We start from the raw sequence: 15,064 nt of genomic DNA, 5'->3' as shown, positions 1-15,064 counted from the left end.
ATGCATTTATTGCCAATATTATCTGGTGTAGGTGAGGAAGGGAGTGTTGGACTGAACATCTTCATGTTCATTATATATCTGTGCTGCTATATTAATAAAACTTTTCAACACTTTTGTTCACATGGAAAAATGAAGTGCAATGTGTCAGGACTATTTCAGCTGTTTGTGCATGAATGAAATGGATCCCACCCTGCATCCTGTTTAAAATATCGCTAAGCTGCCTCAAGTGCCTTGTACGAGCTTTATTTCCTACTAAAATATTACTGCAAACAGGCAAAGCAATATTAAACCCAAACAGTAAAAAGTACAATTTTTGCAGATCTGCAACCTCTGAAGGAATTAACATATTTCCTGTGAAAATGCAGGAAATAATGTCTTTCTGCAAAGCGTTCACCATATTTGTATAAGGCTGGAAGACATCATAACAATAATGTGCTGAAAAAAAATAAGTACAGGATGTACCTGTTTATATTTCTGTTCCTATATTTATGAGTCTTATTGTCCTGCAATTAATCAAAGTGCCTTTTGAAAGAATAGATAATTAGTTAAATTGTGTAATTAAGATGCACTTATAATATATTTCTGAATCTGACAAATGACTGAATTAGTCAGTTTTGTCAAGAAAATAGCAGACATATTTAAAAATCATGGGTGCACAGATGTGTTATAAGAAAAAAAAAACAGGAGATTAAACTTTCCTTTTGATTTGAAAATGTGAACAAGTAATACGGTACAACAAATGCTAAGCAAAGGTGAGTCCTGGCAAGTTTATATCACACTATTATATTATGGCAGACTTTTCTGTTGGCTTCTGTTGGTTACCAACACTGGTACCTCTTGTTTTTATTCTATGCAAACTCGGTGTCCTTCCTTGCTACTCAGCCATAAAAACTCCTCACATCTTTGGGGTGACGATAGCAGGACATCACCCTCAACATAAACCATGTTTTCTGTAGCTTTGCTGCTGCTGTTGGCAGCTGGATCTGGTGAGTCCCTTTTTATTTGTCAAACTCAATAGTTTATCATTAACGGCTTTACCTAATCATCTGTTAAAAATAATATTTTATAGGTGTGAAGTGTGAGCAGTTGACACAGTCACCCTCTGTGACAGTGCAGCCAGGCCACCGTCTGACCATCACCTGTGAGGTCTCTTATTCTCTTAGCAGCTACTGGACAGGGTGGATCAGGCAGCCTGCAGGGAAAGGACTGGAGTGGACTGGTTCCAGATATACTGGAGGCTCTGCTTACAAAGACTCAGTAAAGACCAAGTTCAGTATTGACTTAGACACTTCAAGCAAGACAGTGACTTTAAATGGACAGAATATGCAGCCTGAAGACACTGCTGTGTATTACTGTGCGAGAGATACACATTAACACAAACCATCAGCAGACCTGAACAAAAACCCCTCTGAGCCTGATCACTTACAGTACATGAAGCTGCCAGAGGAGGAGCTCTAGGATCACAAATGATTGCTCAACATGGTTGAAGGAAAAAGGAAAATCTAAAAATGCTATGGTCCATATGTTCTTATCAACAAATCAAACTTTGTTCCTTTTATTCTAGATGGATTTAGCTTTCATATATCATGTTTGAAAGTGCTATGAAGTCAGGTTTTAGATCTATGCACAACAGATAAACTCCTCTAAATGAAACCAGCAACTTAAAAACTTCTTTTGTTATTATCTCTAATGACATTTCACTTTTGAAGGTGCATTTTTGAGAAATATTTAATTTCAAACTTTTGTATTACTTAGAATAGAGTTTACATGTCCCTTTAGAGTTAAATGATAAGAGTCTGCTGAGCTTGTGGTGTATTGTTGATTTTGAGAGTGTTGCTGGCATAAATACCTGCCTACTAAAAGATTTTCTATGTATAACCATGAATTAACATTTTTTTGTGTTTTTTTTTTTGAAGGAGGAGTTGATGAAAAAATGATATCTGTGATGTATTTAAATATGGTGGATTGCACAGACCTCTAATGTCATGGTCTGTTGTGTGGCAAGGTGACAGTGGACCCAGATCAGGACTCAGCAGACAGACTTGAACTCTAACACAGCTTTATTTGCTGGTTACAGGCAGATTGCACTAATGAGCTGTTACCATGTCTTTAGGTATTGATGGTCAAACATTAACTCAGTCTGGGCCCGTGATTAATCAACAAATCGGCCCTTAAGTTGACCAAAAACCCAAAAGACCTAAAACTTATCACTGATTTCAGCAGGAGGAAGTCTGACCTTCAGCCCATCTTCATCATTGGGAAGTGTGTGGAGAGGCTGATCAGCTTCAAATTCCTGGTTTCTGAGGATCCTCACGAGGATCAACCTGAAGTTGAAGCTGCTGACCATCTCCTACCACTTCTCCACTGAGAGTGTGCTGACATATTGCATCTCTGTGTTGTTCTCAATATAACACACAATAAGCCACTAAGAAGGACCATTAACATTACCAGAACATCACTGGACACCTGAAGGACCTCTATAGCACTTGCTGTCTGTAAAGGGCACACAGCACTTTGCAGAAGTGAACACTCCTGATCTTATACATGATATGTCTGTAATTATGATCATAAATTAAAGAAATTCAGCAAACAATCAAATTAAATAACCTTTTATGAACAAACGGAAAACAGCACACTTAACAAAACTGAAGTAAATTAAACTTCACTTTAGAGTTGCATGTTTAAAGTCATATCACTGGCTTGTGATGAAGCACTTTGTGACAGTAGTGAATCAAAGACATAAATCATAGGCTAATATTCAATTTGCATTTATTCACTATCATAATAAGAGCATTATGGGGCAGGAGTTGAAGATCTAAAAGAAACAGTAACAGTGCTGGAGGAATATACTTATGAATCCTTCTTATGAGGAGGAGCCAATGCAAAACCTAAATGTAATCCAGCGCTTCTTATCTGACTGGAGAGAGGACGACAGAGAAGAGACGACAGACACTTCACCATGATGTACTGTAACATGAGACTGTTGCTTTTAACTGTCTGGTGCACAGGTGAGAAAATATTCTCTGTCTTTTAAAATTTGCCAGCTTGCAGAAAATCACAATTTTCTTGTTTTTTTTACCAGGTGCTTGTGCCCAGACTTTAACAGAATCTGAACCAGCCATTAAAAGGCCTGGACAATCACACACATTGACCTGTACAGCCTCTGGATTAACACTGAGCAGCAACTATATGGCATGGATCAGACAGCCTCTTGGAAAAGGACTGGAGTGGATTGCCTGGCACGATAGTGGCAGTGGTAGCGGGAGATTCTACTCCCAGTCAGTCCAAGGCCGCTTCACCATCTCCAGAGACGACAACAGACAGCTGCTGTTGCTGCAGATGAACAACCTGAAGACTGAAGATTCTGCTGTTTATTATTGTGCTCGAGAGCCACAGTGATTAAAGCTGTTTTAGCTCCTGTACAAAATCCTCTAGCTTTCTACATACAGTTTACTTTTACTTATTAATATTGATAAATTTCTTGTGTAGTTGTATAATGTAGTATACAACCACACACACACACACACACACATATATATAGGCCTAGCAATTACAAACAAATTAAGTACATTTTGTGTTGTTTTGTAAGAAGATACATTCTTCGTGATTGGGTTTCTCAGCATTAAAGACAATGGAATCATAAATGACACACACACACATCATAAACAAACTTGTCTGAAATGTAAAATGATTACTTATCCTGTGTCCCTTACAATACACTCACATTGATAAGATCTGGCACACTGTTACTTTACCTGTAGCTGTTTGTGGCTTGACCAAATCATGTATGTTAGTGTGAAAATAGCATATATAAATTAATTTATACATAAATGAATGTTATGACTTATTCATAACAACTTTGTTCCTGTGTTTATCAGTTTTCCCCATAGGTTTGCTGCCTTAGGAATACAGACACTGAAGTGCATTAGCACAATACTGCTGTCTGTGCACTAAATAACATAAGTATTCAAGGCATAAAGTGCCTTGATTGAGCTTTACCTTTGGACATGATAATTAATCTACTAAAATATTACAGTTTTTATGGCAAATTCTGTGTTACAGGGCAAATTTAAATAATGCAACAAGCTGTTCCTGATATTATAGGATAAATAATTAAATACTGCAGCACATTCTTCATGCATATGTTTCAGTTTTGTCAAGAAAAACAGCAAATATGATTTGAAAAAATCAGCGGTACAGGGATCCTTTCCATAAAAAAAGCAATTAAACTTTATTTTTTATGTGATCTCATGAGGTAATACGGTTAAACAAATGTTAGGCAAATGTGATCTGGTGGCAAGTTTGGCAGATAGAATAGTGACTGCGCTACGTGCTTTGTTCTATGCAAACATCACTCAGCTTCCTCGCTGCTCAGTCATAAAAACTGCTCACATTTTTGGGAGGAGATACCAGAACATCAGTCTCAATTAAACCATGTTTTCTGTAGCTCTGTTCCTGCTGTTGGCAGGTGGATCATGTGAGTCTCCTATATTTGTCATATTCATCAGATTATCTGTAACAACACAATTTAATCACATGTTAAAAATAACCTTTTCCTACTTGCAGGTGTACAGTGTGAGCAGTTGACACAGAAAGCCTTTTTGGAAGGCGGGGGGTCATAACTAAAAAATGATGCAAATGGAAGCTCAACTGATGTGTATTCCCGACATAACATATTATTAGTATACATAAATGTCATTTTTTCACAGTACAATTGAACACACAAAAACAACAACATAATATTGTTGTATAAAAATACAATCTGTGTGAATGTGCTTTTGGTTTGGCCCATTTTGTGAATGCACTGACTACAATAAATTTTTTATCAGTAAATCAGTTTAATGATCCATGTTCTTGTTTGTCTTTTCCATATTTGGAAATAACCACGAAGTTTTCTTCACTCAATGAGCGGGGTAGTTGTTCATCTTCTGAAGAAGTATTGTCAAGCCTTCAGGCAAGCTTGAGGCCTAAACTGTGCGTTTTACTTGTAGTTAGTCTCCATAGTTTTCTTTATATGTTATCAACAACATGAAGAGTGCATGATAGGGGATGATAATAATGAGATAATACAATAGAGCCAATATCATAGCAAAAAAATAAGCATGTGTCATTGGGGTCAGGAGCAGAATAAACAGTAAATAAAAGATAAAGAAAGCAATAAATAAATAAATACAATTCTATTCATATCCTGAATGCTGCATCATAGATTGCAGAGAGAATTGCTGCTTGTAGTTTTTGTTGGGCAGATGATGATTTTCCCTGATCTTTAGTTAACATGCCCTTATTTTCTTTGGAGAACAATTCATGTCATTTTTTTTTTAAATTTTCTTTTCTTCTTTTCTGTCTTTACAGGTGTTGATGGTCAGACTCTGACAGAATCTGAACCGGTGGTTAAAAGGCCCAGAGAGTCTCACAGACTGACCCGTTCAGCCTCTGGATTGACATTCAGCAGCTACGCCATGGCCTGGGTCAGACAGGCTCCTGGAAAAGGGCTGGAGTGGATTGCTTTTATACACACAGCTAGTTCTCCTATCTCCTACTCGCAGACAGTTCAGGGCAGATTCACCATCTCCAAAGATGACTCCAGCAGTAAAGTCTATCTACAGATGTTTGAAGAAGAACAGTTTGAAGGCTGAGGACACAGCAGTTTATTACTGTGCTCGACGAGAAACACTGAGAAGAAGTAATAGGAGAGTCATGCAAAAACTACTTCCCTTCGTCATTACCACTTAATAATATACAGTAGTTTTATAGTAGTTGCTCTGATACGCTCTTTTAGTTTTCCTGACTAAAATTTGTCAATACAGGATAAATTTCCATGATTACATTTTATGTGTAATTACTTAAGCACTGACTTTGAAAACAATTACTCATTCAAATCACTTCTAAGTACCACAAAACCTTGCTAGCTGTTAAGGAGGGAGACGTGTTAACAGTCTTGCAAAAAGCGTGTTGTAATTTTGCAAGATGAGTGAATGTGCACTCAGTTTGAATACTGGAGACACTGATAGCAGAAATTGTAAAAAAGAGATAACATTTATAAATATTAACATTATGTCTATTATTTGTTTTTACTGAACAGAAATTTGGTCTGAAGCCTCAGGAAGTGGCAAATGAAAACGGTTCACTTAATCAAACAGATCACATATTTATTTCTTTATTTGTTATTGAAGTGATGTCCAAAACTGTCACTCAATTTAAAGTTTATGCAAACATTTACTTACATGTAGCATCCACTCTAATTTCACCAGTTAATATGTGACGCTCAGTTAAAGTGAGTTCACATGAGTCTAGTTAATGTGAGGAGGAGTCAATGCAAAACTTACATACCTTACACCTCTACTTATGTGACTGCAGGGAGCATGACAGAGAGCTGAAGTCACACAGTTTAACACGATGGACTGCAGGGCGGGGCTGCTGCTATTAGCTATCTGCTGGGCAGGTGAAGATCTACAAGCTTTAGTCATCAATAAAATTCTGAAAAACATAAAGGAACTGATTATTATTCAATTCTGTTTTTACAGGTATTGATGGTCAGACTCTGACACAGTCTGAACCAGTTGTTAAAAAACCTGGAGAGTCTCACAGGCTCACCTGTACCACCTCTGGACTCTCATTTAGTAGCTGGTGGATGGCCTGGATCAGACAGGCTCCTGGGAAAGGACTGGAGTGGATTGCAACTGAGGCTAATGGAGGCACCAACTACTACTCTCAGTCAGTACAAGACAGGTTTACTGCCTCCAGAGACAACAGCAGAGAACAGCTGTTTTTGCAGATGAACAACTTGAAGACTGAAGATTCTGCTGTGTATTATTGTGCTCGAGTCTCACAGTGACTGGAACTAGTTGAACAGCTGAACAAAATCCTCCAGTGATCCTCAGACATCTTTAACTCATATGTGCTTGTGCATGTGATTTTGTTTTGGATTTTTTTTTTTTACTTACAAATCCATTTACATTTTTTCTTTGTTCATAAGACTTTGACAGGCTGATTAAAAGATCCAGATAATCTCACAAACTGTCTACTGACTTCAAGCTTACACAAAGTACTTAAGTGTGAGCTACTGAGTTCCTGTTTTCTGTTGATTGTGTTTAATCCATGGCCCTTCAATTAAGATGTACAACAACAAAGAAATTACAAAAGAGGTCTCTCCTATTTATTTCTTGTCAGCAGCTGTTTATCTCATATGATGCTAAACTGAATATTACACTGAATATTACATAATACATAACATACAAAGATATATTTATTAAATAAATTATTCTACAAATTTGTTAGAAATCCTGCCATAAGCCCGGAGTTCTGGTGACCTTCCTCTCTTTTTGTATTACATGCTGCTTTTACAAGTTAGTATTTTTTCCAGTATTTTCCTTCTCTTTGTTCTTTTCTTGTTGATATTCTTTGAGCATTTTATTGAGTAGTGGAGCAGTGATGAAGTCTGCTGCACCCCGGCATGAGGCATATGGTTACCTGGTCACACACCAAGGTAAATTTGCACCCTAATATTTCAAATCAATATGCAAAGCAAATGACTTCCTGTGACACAGTTATAAAGAAGTTACTTAAAGGGAAACAGTGATCAGAAGGTCACAAGGTAGAGTTGACACAGCCAGCCTCTGAGACTGTGCAGCCAGGCCACAGTAACACAAACCATCAAGGAACCTGGACAGAAACCCCTCACAGTCTGTTTTAATAAAAAGCTTCCAGAACTGGAGCTCTCAGACCACTATCCTGTTCACTTCCACTTTCAGCTGACAAGTTGGCTTTTAGCATATGTATTTAGTAAAAGTATGAAAAAAGTCTCTAGTTGTATTATAAGTTTTATTATTTGAAAAATTATAATTTTCCATTTTTTCCTGATTTGTACTTTAAAATAGTGGTATTCAGTTTTAGGTACTGAGGTTCTCAGTCTGAATCAGTGGTTAAAAGGTCTGGAGACTCCCACAGACTGACCTGGACATACTCAGGGTTTCGTGGTGATATCAGCGCTGCTTGGATCAGACAGGCTGCTGGAATAGTTTTGCTAGACATGTACTGCTGTTGGTTGCAAGCGATACAGAAGCTTTGACCTGATGAATTTCAATATCAACATGTTCTCACTGAACATAAACACTGAAAGCATGGACAGAGTTCATTTCTTTAGAACTGGACTCAACATTTTTTCATGTTTATCACAATCTCACAGTAACCTGTCAGGTCTCTTATTCTCTGAGTATCGTTCACTATGACATCTTCTGTCTTTGATTTTATTTTCATTTTATTTTAAAAGAGAGAAGTGCGAATATTGAAAATAAAACTGGACAACTTTAGTTGCTCCTTAATTAATTTTTAATTTTCCAGTGCTTTTTGTTAATCACATAATCCTGATTGTGGATTAGAAATATCATCATAACTGCTGTTAACTATTTGCTTGGGAGTTGACAGCATTAATAATTCTTGATATTACAGTTTAATTTAGTGTGATTTGATGCTCTTGACATGTTTTTATGGTCTCTGACAGAATCTGAATCAGTGGTGAAAAGGCCTGGAAAATATCCAGAATTAACCTTTACATGCTCCGGATTCACATTCAGCAGCTACAATATGAACTGATACACACTACTGATATCTGTTAGTCCCAGTTCATCCAGGGTAGGTCCATCATCTCCAGAGATGACTCCAACAGTTTGTCTGCTGGAGTAAAATCTATTTTTTGTAATATTAAGCTTGATAAATGAAACAGATGTTAAGTGGTATTTAGTAGAAACCTCACTATCCTTTTATAAATATTTACATATGACAGTAAACAATCCTCCTTCAAGAAATTTAGTTCAAAAACTCAGCCGATCAAAATGATATTTGCATAAATCACCTGCAGTTCAATCTCTTTGACAATCTCTTTGGAGACAGACTAATAGAAAGATTTATGTGTATGCTGAACAAAATTCATTTTTATTTACTTCGTTCATACTTTACAGTAAAATGAACATTAATGATAAACACAGAAACTCTGATGCTTAAACAAATGCTTCAACATAATGTACTTTTCTAAATGAGTATCAAGTACGATTTTATGATTAAAGAAAAATTTAAAGAAATAAATGTAGAATTATAAGGATAGGACTGTCTTACCTGAACACAATTGATTAACAAGCAAATACATTGCAAATAATAATGTAATAAAATGATCAGTACTACAAGCTACAGTGAGGGAGGAGCTGATGCAAAACTGTTCTAGTTTATGTTTACATAAATGTTAGAGAGTTTAAGACAGAGAGTAAATCATTGATGTTCCCACTGTAGACTGCAGAGAGAAATAGCTTTCATCATGTTCAGACTTCATATCTGGTTCACTTTTCTCATTCTTTTAATGAACTGGGCTGGTAAGGATCATAGGTTTACTTTTACTAATGAAAACAAATAAAATGTCTGCATCATTGTATCTAATGAGCTGTTTGTTTGTAGGTACTGAGGGTCAAACACTGACTCAGTCTGAACCAGTGGTTAAAAGGCCTGGAGACTCCCACAGACTGACCTGCACATACTCAGGGTTCAGTTATGATATTGCTGTAGTTTGGGTCAGACAGGCTGCTGGGAAGGGACTGGAATGGGTTGCTCTTATCGGTGGTGGCAGCACCTACTACTCTCAGTCAGTCAGAGGCCGGTTCACCATCTCCAGAGAAAACAGCAGAAAGCAGGTGTATCTGCAGATGAGCAGCTTGACGACTGAGGATTCTGCTGTTTATTATTGTGCTCGATACTCACAGTGACACAAAAGGAAGTAACGCTGTACAAAAACCCATGAAAGTCAAACACTGCTTTCAACTTTCAACATTACTTTACCAGAGACTCACAGAAAAGAAACATCAGTAGAGTTGAAAAAGAACCCATGAATAGGAAAAAAAAATCTAAATCATAGAGTATGAGTTGCACATAAAGGATTTAATTTGGTCACATTCAATGATTTTTTTCCCCTTCACCCTTTTTGGAGGGTGAATGCTAATCTTAATGATGCTTTATACTGTGTGAACTGATGGTTTTCTTTCACAAATTCTTACAGCACTTTGGGGGCACAGTGTGTGTGTGGACCAGGGCTCCATTCCACTCTTTGCTGGACTGATAGGCGCTATTGTTGTTCCTTAATTCCACTCCCCTCATAGGAGGTATGCTCACATGTTCTCAAGAGGACTCAGTTGAATTTGTTAAAGTCTTAATAATTTGTAATGATAATAATAACACTGGATTGCATTTATATAGCGCTTTTCGAGACCCTCAAAGTGCTTTACAATTCCACTATTCATTCACTCTCACATTCACACAATGGTGGAAGCAAGCTACAGTTGTTTCATTTTCTTTCTTTCTTTTTTTTTGTTGCCTGTCCCGTTTGGATCTTTAGCCATCAGAATTATTGTCTGAAGGCCAAGAAAGATGCCAACGGATTTACTTTACCAAGTGGATCATCATGGCCTTGCCATATTGATTCATCTGATTGACATTTATTATTGTTATGTATTTATTTTATTTTATTTTCGGTTGTTACAGACGGGACAGACATGATTGGGGGATAGGAAAGGAAGAAAGAAACAATGAAAGAAAGAGGGGGAGAGAAAGAAAAAAGAGGGGAGAAGAGATAGTGAAAAAGGGGAGAAGAAAAAAAATCACCTGGATCACCTGCTGAGAGAAGAAAAAACAGAAGAGAAAACAAACAAGAAAGAGCAACATAATAAACACAAAACCATCACAATAAACTAGCTAACAGTAGATAACAGAAGATACTAAATATTAAATGTTATTGTGCAGCACGCAAGATCGACAGCGCACAATGTGCTTTCAGGTAGCAGCCAAGAAAGGTGTAGCTTGTGTCGGTGAACACCTGTGTGTACACCTGTGTACCCAAGAACCCAAGGAGGACCATTAACCATGCCGCCTTCCTGGGAAGAGCTGAGGAGAGCCCCAGACGAGGGGTGTTAGGTTTGTAGCATAAACCTATTTGCTGGAACGTTCAAGACAATTCTACTACACAGCAAAGCAAGACACAAGTCAGCAAAGTTCTTTGTATTGCTCGTGCACGAGGGAAAGACCTGTGACAAGCGTTGTTCCTTCGCTTGACCCCAGTTGCTCTCGTCTGCTCCCTCGTAACACTGCTCTTTATTGCGGCTACATGACTATGCATAGGTTCATTAACCTATGATGTCTTACATAGACGTACATGTGAACAAAGAATACCAGTCTGTGCATAGTGTAGGTATGTGTGTGTGTGTGTGTGTGTGTGTGTGTGAAGATGTGACCCTGTGAATGACTCCCCCAAAGCTGGAGCCAGGGGTCCAGTGGTCCACCTAAACAAAAGGCACCTATACTTAAACAGATACAGAGTAGGTGTCCTCCCATAGCATAAATCAGTAAGACAAGGTACGACCTCTCTCATGACCTTAAGATGTGTCTGTATGCCAGAGTGCTCTGGGAGGCACACAGAGTCTTTGCAGACTGCTAAGGATCAGACCTCTATCATTATGCAATTGATTATAAAACTCTAAGCATATATGAGTACATATTTCTAAGCATAAATGACAATCCACAATATAAACCTAACAAGGGGTCACCCAGGAGCCACGGAGCAGAGGCCAGAGGGGGCTGCAGTGACTTACCCGCAGGCTCTGCTGGCAGCCAGCTGTGCCAGAGAGGACTGAGCCCCAGGCTCAGAGGTCAGAGGCCTGAGGGCCCCCCACCCCCTGGAAGGGGCCCAACCGGATCACAGGTTCCAGGCCCTGCCAAGCAGCCACCAGGAGTGAGCCGGTACATACATGGGCGCCCAGCCCCAGACACCAAGAACCATCAACGCACCGACGTCTGAGGGCACCAGCCTGGGTGCGGTTGTTGCACAACCTGATATCACTGCAAAGTTTGAAATAGACATGCACTTGCAAGTGCTGCAGTAGAAATAAAGAATGACAGGGACTGGGTCCATACATATAATGCACACAAATATAAACCTTGTACTACTTCTTTTAAATAGTTTGGAGTTTGAGATCTTTCCTAAAAACAGATGGTTAGAGCATAGGACCTGTGATATGAAAAAGTCTCTTGATGCATTGTAAGTTTTAACATTTGAAAATTTCTGTATTATGAAGTAAAAAGAGACTATAATAAAGTCACTGAAAAAATTATACTTCTCTATTTTTTCACCTTAACGTGATCTTTGCGTGTCTTAGTGACCATAAAAGCTAGACCAGCAGAAGCTTAGCCTTCAGGTGGGACACCCAAGTTGGTCAGGTCTTAGGGTAGAGGTCTGACAAAGTGCAAACCAATTACATGACAAAAACAGTTACCCAGAGTAGGGCTGCCATAATTAGTCGACTAATCACGATTACGTCGACTATCAAAATCATCAACGACTAATTTAATAGTTGGCGCGTTGTTAGAAGCTTTGTAAGATCCTGAAAAACGCAGGAATAAGTAGCAAGTAAATCAGTAAAACGGTAAATCGGTTTGACTGAGATTAGAGTTATCGTTTTCACACAGCTGAAAAAACGTCAAACAGAAAACTGATTAAACAGAAGTGTGAGATGGTAAAGAATTTACTCCAGTGTCCTGTTATATTTTAGATAGCAGGAAGCAGATGACTGAGTTTATTAAACTCCACCGAGACAATCTGCAAATTTCATTAAAAGTTTAATAAACTACCATCTTGTCTTTCTTTTAGTTAGCACATACTTCAAGCTGTAAGCTAAGGATAGTTATATAAAAGCAGACGCATGCTGGTGCAATAAGCTGTTCGTTTTACGTTCAATGGATGTATGATCTGATTAGTCGAATAATCGCAAAAACAATCAGTGACTAGCCAACTATCAAAATAATTTGTGTGTGGCACCCTGAATCCAGAGCACCCCACCCAGCCCCCACACCTTTCTCGCCTGCATTGCCACCTTGTGCCCCCTTTACATTTCTGTCTTCCCCCTCATATATGCCTGTCTAGAACTGGCCCAGAGTACAAGGCCAGTTTACCATCTCCAGAGACAACAGCAGACAGCAGGTGTATTTGCAGATGAACAGTCTGAGGACTGAGGATTCTGCTGTTTATTCAGGCGAAGGCAGTTTTCCCATCTCCAGAAAAACAACAGACATGTGCAGATGAACAGTATAAAAAATGACTGACTGAAGCTGTTTGTGCAAAATCTTAGAGTCATCCTGTCTATATGACAGACATTTATCAAGTGTTATCTTTAATTTTACTTTGAAAATAATTTTTAATATATCAATTTTTTAATGTCAATTTGAACAATGTTTTAGTATATCTGACATGTTAATGTATTATATTCTACACTTTTCATTAAAAATGTATTCTTCCATTAATTATTATTTATTTTGAAGTAACTAAAACAGAGCCATCTTTCATCTTTTATGGAATACAGTATTCAAATATCCATCTCCATGTTTTAATTGTACCAGAATGTGAAGAATTCTAAAGTTAGTATTTGCTAAATCAATTTGTTTGTCACGTTTTTGGGGGTTTTTTTGTTCATAACATGTTAAAAACAGTACAATTAGAATAATATTGGTGCTAAAATTATAACCAGTGATATCACAATACTCAGTGACATTTGGTTGTGAACAGTTTTTGATTTCTGCAGCCATATAAATGTGGATTTAAAATGTGCAAAATGATAACTGTTTAAAAACCACTCATAATAAATACTTTTGGGTAAAATGATCTACCGCTGGTTTATCCCAGCAAACCAAAGCATTAGTAAGCAGTTACAAGGTTTTAAGATTTTTGAAATAATACCAAAACATGTAAAATTTATATTATTTAATATTCTTTTTAATTACTAGATGATCTAAAAAAAGAAGAAAAAAAGCATTTTAATGTATTGATCCACTGATTTTAATACAAAATCCTTAATACTATATTGTTTTCGGATATATTAAATGTAATGAAACAATCAGTTGTTTCACTGCTGTTATTCTGAATTGTGAAATAAAAAATTACGTATGTAGGTCTAAGTAGGTCCATAATAGACACAACTCACTGATTGCTTCCAGTTAGACCAACTATGATGTATATGATCCTATGCAAACTCATAGGCTTTCTCTGTTACTGGGTTATAAAAACTTTACATCAGATTGTGAAGCAGAGTTCACAACACAACAGACACCAAACAATATGTTGTCTGTAGGTCTGCTAGTGTTCTTAGCTGCTGGATGTGAGTCTCTGTAGATTTGTTATATTCAGCATTTCTTCTTTGTGTTGTAATTTACAACAACACATGTCTTTTTTCAACAGGTGTCAAGTGTGAACAGCTGACACAGCCAGACTCTTTGAGTGTGCTTTCAGGTCACCCTCTGACCATCACCTGTAAGGTGTCTTATTCTGTGCGCAGCTATTGGACTCACTGGAATAGACAGGCTCCGGGAAAAGGACTAGAGTGGATTGGAAGAGCAGCTTCTGGAAGCACGCCTCACTACAGTCCTTTACTCAGAAACAAGTTCAGCATTTCCACCGACTCTTCCAGGAACACAATGATTCTAACTGGACAGAATGTGCAACCTGAAGACAGTGCTGTGTATTACTGTGCCAGAGACTCACAGTGACACAAAACACTAGTGGACTTGAACAAAAACCATTCAGTGTCTACACAGCTCTAACATTAACAAACCACAGGAGGAGCTCTTGGACCACTGATGCTTTCAAGTTGTCATAGGTGTTAAAGAAAGTAACTGTATATATGGCAGTGATAAGATGCACTACAAACAATATTAAAAAAAAAAAAAATCAGTTAAGATGAACATAGTACGTGATTTGACTGAAGACTTCAACCACCTTGAGACAAATATATTTTAATGCACTTCTATGTAGAAATAACTACAATCATTCATTAATCCAGACATGACTGGAACATCTGTGTGGCTGGTTGATTTGTGCTCTCTGTACGGTAGCCACTACTTGTTGATAATCTAATTTAAAATAGGGGCTCAAAAGAAAAAAAAGGATGAACACTATATCCTTTCTGTGGGGAGGAGTTAATGCAAAACTTGGATGGTTTTAAAGAATACTCTTGTGACTGAAGTGTGAATGACAGGAGTGAAC

The 15,064-nt window shown here is 37.7% G+C and overlaps 2 gene segments (V, D, J or C); both read left to right on the top strand.

The window, feature by feature from the left end:
- Window positions 1-2,946: 2,946 nt before the first annotated feature.
- On the top strand, window positions 2,947-3,507 carry LOC120439889. The segment is given in 2 exon segments: window positions 2,947-3,008; window positions 3,083-3,507. Coding segments are annotated over 2 exon segments (366 nt in total).
- A 2,877-nt stretch (window positions 3,508-6,384) lies between these two features.
- On the top strand, window positions 6,385-6,835 carry LOC120439859. The segment is given in 2 exon segments: window positions 6,385-6,442; window positions 6,525-6,835. Coding segments are annotated over 2 exon segments (357 nt in total).
- Window positions 6,836-15,064: the final 8,229 nt, after the last annotated feature.

The sequence above is a fragment of the Oreochromis aureus genome, linkage group 4 (assembly GCF_013358895.1).
Source record: "Oreochromis aureus strain Israel breed Guangdong linkage group 4, ZZ_aureus, whole genome shotgun sequence".
Lineage (NCBI taxonomy): Eukaryota > Metazoa > Chordata > Actinopteri > Cichliformes > Cichlidae > Oreochromis > Oreochromis aureus.
This window is presented reverse-complemented; position numbering and strand designations above follow the sequence as displayed.